The sequence below is a fragment of the Mirounga leonina genome, unplaced genomic scaffold (assembly GCF_011800145.1).
Source record: "Mirounga leonina isolate KUSES-001 unplaced genomic scaffold, KU_Mleo_1.0 Mir_93, whole genome shotgun sequence".
NCBI classification, from domain to species: Eukaryota; Metazoa; Chordata; class Mammalia; order Carnivora; family Phocidae; genus Mirounga; species Mirounga leonina.
In genome coordinates, this window is record NW_023270854.1 from 55,110,394 (window position 1) to 55,119,964 (window position 9,571).

The 9,571-nt window shown below is 38.1% G+C and overlaps 1 protein-coding gene across 1 annotated transcript in view; it reads right to left on the bottom strand.

Moving 5' to 3' along the window:
* L3MBTL4 (L3MBTL histone methyl-lysine binding protein 4) overlaps nucleotides 1–9,571 on the bottom strand; it is a 397,494-nt gene that overhangs the window by 298,503 nt on the left and 89,420 nt on the right. Inside the window, exons 5-7 of the mRNA XM_034995942.1 lie at nucleotides 3,632–3,736; nucleotides 2,450–2,585; nucleotides 181–272 (exon numbers count right to left, since the gene is read on the bottom strand). Coding sequence (XP_034851833.1) covers nucleotides 181–272; nucleotides 2,450–2,585; nucleotides 3,632–3,736 — 333 coding nt within the window. The remainder of the gene's footprint in view (nucleotides 1–180; nucleotides 273–2,449; nucleotides 2,586–3,631; nucleotides 3,737–9,571) is intronic.

Genomic DNA, 9,571 nt, shown 5'->3' on the forward strand with positions numbered 1-9,571 from the left:
AGTATGAAATTGTATATTTAAAAGGGGGAGAAAGATACACCTATTGGAAACTGACAAATTAAGTGAGAAAAGTCATAGGAAGCTAAGGATTCTGAAAAAATACAATGGAATATATAGTGAATTTTAAGAAATTTAAGCTCAAGTAGAAATCTGATTTATACTGAGGAAGAAAATACTTACAGAACTTCTGTTTCTGAATAATTTCTTGGGAGCATTTTGCAATTTGCAGGCCTTCAAGTAATCCATCCAAACAAATTTATCTTTTCTATAACCTAAAAAAAGTATGGATTATTCAAAATGCCCACAGGATATAACCATGTGCATATTCAATATATTAGCCTTCTTCAGTCTTCTGTCATAAATTCAATGTCTTTAGCAGACCACAAATGATTTAAATTAAAATCCCTAAATTGTTTCAGTGTTTTTTAACATATAAAATTCAAAACTGTTGACGTGACTTCCCATTATGCATATCATTCCCTTACAAATTTTTTAAATTCATTAAGATCTAGAATTGGTCCCCTGGTGGCCTGATGGGAGTCTCATCTCTTAGTAAGGCTTTCCAAAATGGGCAAAGGGAAGAGATAAAAGTTCCTGAGCTCATCATCACTCCTGAAGAAGCCATGTCACTGAGAACATCAGAGGTCCTGATGATGCAACAATCCAGGGTGCCAGGCACTTGGGAAAATTACAGAAACCCCTTCACAATCCAAAGACCATTTGGCAGCAACAGCTTTCTGCTGCGTATCTTTGCGTGTTTCCCCTTCTTTACTGATCTTCCCCTCCATGTGCCCTAAAGTGCTCACACAGTGCTGGCCCAAACAAGAGGGGCTCAGTAAATAGTTTCTGGTTGAGTGTTACACAGAATAAAAGTCAGGCTCCTTGCACAGCCTCCAAGGCGAGGGCTACACCTCTAACTTCATCTCCCATCTCTTGCCCTTGCTTCTCTGCTCCAGCCACATTCATCTCCTTGAGATTCCTCACTGGGCTGGCTGGAGGCTCCAGCCCCAGGGCGTCTACTCTTGCTTTTCTCTCTGACAGCCCTCTGCCCAGCCTCGCTGATTTCCCTCACCTCATCCACCTATCCGTGGGACCTCACATTCTCACGCCCTTCTTGAGCACACTCTCTGTCCCCCACCCCCAACCCTGTCACTGCTTGACACCCTAGCTTACCTTTGTCTGACTCTTCGCCTCCCTGGAATGAAAGCCCCATGAAGACAGAGATGGTTTATTTTATTCATGGCTCTATCCCCAGTGCCTGCGTACAGCAAGGGCCCCATAAAGACCTACTAAAAATGAGCCCGTGACCGGCTTTCATGACATCCGGCAATCTTAAGGATTCTGCCATTGGTCTCAGGAATGGATCCCAGAAGGACACTCTGAGTTGGTCAGTAAAATGACTATATATTGACTCCCAGAAGTGCCACCATCATCAAATACTCTAGCATCCAAGTAGGAGCCCATACACAGAAGGTGGCTGTGCAAGGAAATGGGCCCATGGGCATCTTGACTGATCAAAGCCTCACCTCACCAGCACACAACAAATAAAAAAGGCTTCAATCACATCTGCCAAGCCCAGGTTCCTCTCACACGTAACAAGAGACAAAGATGAGATTTTTGATTCCCATCAAAAGGAAACAGTGAAATCCTCTTCTCTTTCATCATTACCTCTTTTCCATGATTTGTTTAAAACAAACAATATACAGTGAATCAATTTTCCTCACTATACAGCATCAGTGACTAAGTGAAATAGTTCATTTCAACCGTGATGTAAAATAAGTTTCTTCATTCCTTCTAAGGTTTCATAAACTTTATGTTAAGTGGTAAGATTTTATTTCTGCCGTAGGTACCTTATCAGTATATTTGACCTAAGCAGTCATTGATGCTTTTCTTTTTTTTTTTTTTTAAGATTTTATTTATTTGAGGGCGCCTGGGTGGCTCAGATGGTTAAGCGTCTGCCTTCGGCTCAGGTCATGATCTCAGGGTCCTGGGATCGAGTCCCGCATCGGGCTCCCTGCTCCTTGGGAGCCTGCTTCTCCCTCTGCCTTTCTCTCTCACTCTGTCTCTCATGAATTTAAAAAAAAAAAAAAAAAAAAGATTTTATTTATTTGAGAAAGAGAGACAGAGATAGCAAGAAAAAGCACAAGCAGGGAAGAGAGGGAGAAGAAGACTCCCCGCTGAGCAGGGAGCCCAATGCAGGACTCAATTCCAGGACTCTGGGATCATGACCTGAGCCGAAGGCAGACGCTTAACCGACTGAGCCACCCAGGCGTCTCGATACTTTTCTTTTAAAGACATTTATTCACTTCTAAAATTGGCATCCTTGTAGTTTTACTGCTTTTTGGGGATTAAACTTTCATTTTGAAAATCAATTCACACCAGGCTCTCTTGTTAGTATTTCATGAAATGTTGTTAAAATAAAACCAACTCTCTTTCCATCCTGGCTTACCCTTAGGGATGTGCAATTCGTGTTTGGTCTTCTCACACCACCCTACTGGATGAATGTCAGGGGAACCAGCATTGGTCCAAAAATCATAGCAGCTTAAATAACCATCAAAGTGAAGTCTGAGGCGGTAACCACACACCTGTAAAATGGAATGTTTATAATCCTTCACTAAGTGTCATGTGTTTGAAAGGTACACAAAATTAACAAAATATTCATATATCCTGTCAGTGCCATCAACAAATATAAACCAACCCTCCCATCTAAATGCGCTTGTATTAAAAAGCAAATTTAGAGATGACATCTGAATAAAACAAAATGCCAACAGACACAATCTTTCAAGTATCCAGAATTTTTTCTGTAAAAAAATTAAGCCTTTTACTCAGTCTAGAAATCTGAGGTCAATTTACATCTCCATCAATTGAAGAGTTTATTTGTTCATTCAATACCTGTCAAATATTGCTCTTGGAAACCCCATCTCCTGCTGTCCCACGATAGTATAAGCTAAAGTGCAGAGCAAAACAAAATGGGCATGGCTTTGTTTAAACTCTAACGTATGGATCCAGCATACTCAATAAAGGAAATCATAAAACAGTGTAGAATACATCCTTAAGACATGCTATACAAGTTTAATAGCTATAATCAATCAGTAAATTAAGTGAATAGGGTCTTTTACGTGATATGATTAAAAATATAGACGTCTTCCATCATTTTAATAATGTAAAATGTTTAGTAAATATTACATTTTATAAGCCATTTACTTTCATCAATGGCTCTTCATTCTACATAATTTTCATAAAATGCTTATATTTATATAAATAGATAATTCATGTGCATGGATATTTTTCATATACATTTCTCATTAGTTCAGCTAAAACTTGAATAATTATGTCTCTTTTAACAGACAAAAGCAATACTGTGGGATTCACTGATTGTTATCAACCTCAGATGAAAACTATTTACCAACTGAATCAAGGGTAACTGCTAGTGATGAGAGACTTATTAAAAGATTAATCTTCAGAGAAGGAAAAAATTCATTAAGAAACATATTTCACCCATCACTGACTAAAATAAATCCATGATGTACTGGAACTTGTTTATAATGGAAAGCACTCAAATTCATTATTCTCTAGAAAATTCTCTTCTGTCACTGTGCACTCAGCCCAAGACAATAACACCATCTCTTACCTCAGCTACAGAAAGCACACAGAATACAGATGGATGTCGGGGGTCAATGCCTTCTAATCTCATTCCAACCTGAAAACCATTTTCATGCTCCGGAAAGGATTGGTCCTACGAAATTTCATGATATAACATTAGCTACTGAAATACCTTCACAGTTTGATATTAAAACACCTGGTGTTGCTATGCATACAATCAAGAACGTACTGTATGGGCTCGGAAGCTCATTGATATAGCTAAAGATCAATGGCTGCTTTTCTATATTTGGCCCTCGAAGATGGTTTGATCATTTTGATCATTTTATCATTACCTAGGAAACAGTTCATATGAGAAACTACATGTCCTATGAACTCCTCATTTATTCCTTTTGCCCATTTTTCCTTAGTGATTTTAAGGAGCTCTTCCTGTACTCTGGAAACAATCCTTTGTTGATTATAATGATTACCTATTCCCAGTATGTGAGTTGGCTCTTTGCTTTATGAGGATTTTGTTGTAGAGATTTTTATTTTAATGTAGTAAAATATATCAATTATTCCCTGTACAGTGTACACATCTAACCTATGAATTCCCTCACAATCCTGAAGTTACACGGACATTCTCCCAGTATTCTTTTAAAACATCTGTTCTTCATATTTAAATCTGTAATGCAACTGGAATTAATTTTGTTCTATGGTGTGAGCTAACATCTATTTTTTATATGGAAAACAGAGTTTCAACAAAATTTTTTGTATAGTCCATACTTTCATTATCAGCAAAGTTACCTATTATATCATGTTTCCACAAATTTGTGGGTCTACTTCTGGCCTTTCTATTCTGTTCATTGGTGTATCTGCCTATATCACATTGTCTTATTTGCTTATGACTCTTATGTGGAGAGCAATCTTTATCATATTGAGTTTTCTTATTCAGGAACTTGTTCCCTCTCCATTTAATCTAATCATTTTGTTTGTCCAAGATGTTTTTAAGATTTTCAAATCGACATGTTATTAAAATTTTCAAATAGGCTTCAGAAATGCTTTATATTTATTTCTGTATACGTTTTAATGTTTATTGCTACTGTAAATGGAATCTACTTTGTAACAAACTTTCTAATGTGTTCCCATTCATATTTTCATTAATATTAGCCTTGTTTCCCACAGCCTTGCTGTATTATTATTAGTTTTGAGCAGATTCAGCATTACTAGTCAATTATTCTTAATTGCAAATAAATTATAAGCACACTAATAGAAAGTGATGATTAAAATCTGTTCTATTAGAACAAGAGCTGCTTTTTAATCACTAATTTTATTACTCTTTATTACTGGTAAGCATATTAGTGTTTATTTTATTCTTTTGAAAAAAATCTTTTCATTTGGATATAATGTCAAACTTAAAAGAGAAGTTGCAAGAACAAAATAATACAAAGAACATGCATAGCCTTTTCCTGGACTCCTTTATTGTTAACAGTAGAAACCTCATTTGTTTTATCAATCCTGTTTGTTCTCTCTCTCTCTCTCCTATCTGTGCCTGTACACAAATATAGATATAGATAAACATATATATCCACATGTACATATGACTGTTTCTGAATCATTTGAGGGCCCTTTACCCTATACTAAATGATTTTCCCTTAAGAGCAGACAGTGTACTTTCCCTGAGAATGAGAACATTCTCTTATGTAACAACAGTTCAATTACCAACGTCTGCAAATTTAACATTTATAAACTTTTAACTAATCTCCCATTCATATTCCAATGTTTCCAATTTATCCAACAAGGCTCTTTATAACATTTTCCCCCTCCGCAATGGGATTCAGGGTAGGGTCAGATATTAAATTTAGTTGATATGTCTCTTTAGTCTACCTTAATCTGGAACCTTTTACATACTATTTCTTTATCTTTTATAACATCAACATCTTTTTAAAAAAAAAAAACTCTTTTCCCTCCCCCCATTTTTTTAAATAGAAAGCTCATCATTCTGGATGTGTCTGATGTTTCCCCATGATTAGATTCAGGTTATGCATTCTCTGCTAGTATACTCCATGGCTGATGATGTGTCCTCAGGATATCACCTCTGGAGTCGCATGATGTCCATGCATCCCCTCACTGGTGATGTTGATTTTGATCACACAATCACAGTGTTGTCCAATTCTTTCACTATATAGTTACATACAAAACACACATATACATACATACATAAACATTTACACATAGTTGTACATACGTGCATACTTATGTATATTTTACAAATCCTAAGTTCATACAGATACATCTAATTCCAACCCATCCCCAAAGGTTTCCTTTTTCCTTTTCCCGTCGATTTTTGTCTTTCTCCTCCAACCAGGTCAACACATTTACTCATATACTAAATCTTATAGCATATCTATTAGAGTTTCAGGACTATTTTATCCACACTACTATAATAAACAAATCTACAGAGAGATTTCAGGATTTGTTTGCAATTCTCCCTCCCTGCTCTGCCATCCATGAATGGGGTATACAGTTAAAAACTGTGTTTATATCCTACTTGGATTCATGTTTTTCTCTCTCTTTAGTGCAGTTAAGGTATTCATTTGAAATATGGTTAAGTTCATTGATTTAAATGTGCTTTCAGTTCTTAATGATTTATTTTTATTTCTTAATATGTGGAATGTTAATATCCTTCCAAAAGTTCAAGCTAAAAAAAACAAACAAACAAAAGGTTCTCAAAGAAGTGTCTCTCCCTCCCATATACTATCCACCCCATTCCACCTCTTTAGTGGTAACCAACCTCACTGTTTTCTGGTCTATCCTTCCTGGGTTTCTTTTTGTAAAAATAAACAGCTATGTTTATGTTTTGCCTTATTTTTCCCTTCCTTCTCACCCAAAAGGTAGCATACTATATATGCTCTTTTGCATGTGTCCTAATCTCCCCTGGAACCACTCCATGTCAGGTCACAGTGATTGCGCACAATCTTGGTCCCAGCTGCATCACACCCCACTCTGTGTAAGTACCACAGTTCACTCACCCTTCTTCGACAGTTGAGTGTGTGCTCTTTTCATACGAACATGAACTTGTTTTTAAATCTTTCTGAATTGGCTTGTAAAATGTCGTTAAGAACATTCACAGATCATTTTAGAAGCTTCCAAGGAAAAACTTAAAGGATGACAAAACCCAAAAATGAAATGGCAAGAATGAATGATTTCTCAGAAATACTTTATTTCTGCAAAAATAAATGTCATGTGTGTGTTTAATTCCCCCAGCCCTTCTTCTCACATCTACCCTGTTCCCAGCAGACTGTATATAACAGGTTTTATGTGACTGCCTCCTGTTCACTGCTTTGAAATCTCTTGGTTAACTTCAAAAGCACTGAACACACATGCATGCATGTAAACCCAACACTGATGAGAAAACAAAGGGGAAGGAGAGACCACAGGGAATAGATCAATAATGCTGGAAGGAAATTTAAGAAGCTGTAAAAACTGAGAGGACATTTCTCGTGTTTTCACAAAACTGAAAGATGGAAAATTGGGGACGGGGAGGAACTAGTCAGTATTATATGGAACAGACCATGCCCTCTTTTCACACATGTGAATGATAAATTCAAGACAGGACAACAATTCACAGCCAGGAGTTAGGATGATCAAAGTTATTCTTTTTTTCTTTTTTTTTTTTTTAAGATGTTATTTATTTGACAGAGACACAGCGAGAGAGGGAACACAAGCGGTGGGGAGTGGGAGAGGGAGAAGCAGGCTTCCCATTGAGCAGGGAGCCCAATGCAGGGCTCAATCCCAGGACCCTGAGATCATGACCTGAGCCGAAGGCAGACGCTTAACGACTGAGCCACCCAGGCGCCCGATCACAGTTATTCTTGTCAGCACTTTTTTTAAAGATTTTATTTATTTATTTGAGAGAGAGAGAGAATGAGAGACAGAGAACACGAGAGGGAAGAGGGCAGAAGGGGAAGCAGACCCACGCTGAGCAGGGAGCCCGATGTGGGACTCGACCCCGGGACTCCAGGATCATGACCTGAGCCGAAGGCAGTCGCTTAACCAACTGAGCCACCCAGGCGCCCCTTGTCAGCATTTTCAGAGCATTTCTCAAGCGAACTCTGGGAGCTTTAGGTAACACTGCAAGGAATACTACATGGCTAAAACAGCCACAGCTTCTTTGGAGGGTTTCAAATACAAAACAAAACATTCATTTTAACAATCTGAAAGGCAGCATTTAGTGAGAAATAGCATTGTCTTTCATTGGTTTCTTTTCTACTTAAGGGTTTATTCATAGCAGACTTAATTTTTTTTCCTTTCTAAAAATCATATATTTTATGAACATAATTGATAGCCATGCTATAAAATTATATTTTATGGTGACAAAAGGGAACTGAAATCACACACGAAAGCCAACAATAGTCTGTCAGTTTCAGTCATAAAAAATCATAAGGTCTGTAGACCTGAAAAACAACTTTTAGAGATAAATAAACTCAAACCCAGAGAGGTGAAGAGACTTTCTCAAGGTCACACAACCTGGTCTGGTAGCAGATGATAGGGCCCAAATCTTCTGAAAGCCGGCCAACTATTCGTTCCACATTAGAGGACAGACGTGGAAACAGAACAAGCAAAACAAAACCTGGCTCAAGGCCATGGAAGGTCTTAAGGGCATTTCCAAGGATGTGCCAAGTGCTCTTGGGTACAGAAGTTAAGCTGTTTTGCTTCATTTTCTTTTCCCAGACATTTGCAAAATAATGAATTTTGTCACTAATGATAGAGAAGAATTATTCCAAGTTCTATACCTCATAGCAAAAGCAGGTACAAATTACATACTATTACTAAAAAATAAAATGAGCCCGAGCATTAGAGAAAACAAAAATCAAAAAAACCACCCAAACAAAACAAAACGTCATGCCTAAAGAAAAGCAGACAGGCTAACAGCAAAATTCCTTTATGAATACAATGCATAAGGCACTCATCACGTGTGTGTGCCAGTAGATCTCTGCTCCAAAGTTACAAATGTACAATGTAAACAGCTCTTGGACTCTTGGTAGATATATGTGAGAAAGTCTGGACACTTTACTCTGTTTATCACTGAGAACCTCATTACAAGAACAGAGAGGTTATGGCTGTACTGATTATTTTTGAGCCACTCTGCAGAGACTGCAGAAGGTTGGTGGCCATCAGCACCAGCAGAGCAGTAGCTAGATATGTGTTACTGAGCAGTGTCAATTCTCTAAATGGAAGATTCTATCTGCATGCCCACAGGCATTCTATTTTATTCACAGGCAAGAGTTGGCAGGCAACATATTTTCCTGATCTTAATTCAGTATCAAGAGAAATGGGAGAAATTAGGCATGCAAGGGAATCAAAGCCACTGAAGCCACACACTTCTAGCATGCCATGCAAAGGACAAGTCCAGGACGACAGGCCGCTGGTTCGCAAACCTTCACATGATGGTTGTCAAAGTGAAAGACGTTCATACAAATTTTATTTTTTTTATTTTATTTTAAGATTTTATTTATTTATTTGAGAGAGAGAGAGAATGAGAGACAGAGAGCATGAGAGGGAGGAGGATCAGAGGGAGAAGCAGACTCCCTGCCGAGCAGGGAGCCCGATACGGGACTCGATCCTGGGACTCCAGGATCATGACCTGAGCCGAAGGCAGTCGCTTAACCAACTGAGCCACCCAGGCGCCCCGTTCATACAAATTTTAAATGCAGATGATGAAACAAGATTTCTTATAACACCAAAGACCACCGCCATGAGTCCAGTGGTCTTCTTCTCTGGTTTATCTCAGCAACATCTTCAAAATCTCAAACTGTCTCAATGTGTATCTCCTAAGCTGAAATGTCACAATTTTAAATGTGACAGGTGAGATCACAAGAAGTCTTATGTAGGCAAACTGGGATATAGACAGCTTGACCAAAGAGAATTTAACTCTTGGTCAACACTTTTGATTTTCTTTACTCAGTGGGGGGGGGGGGGGGGGGGGGGG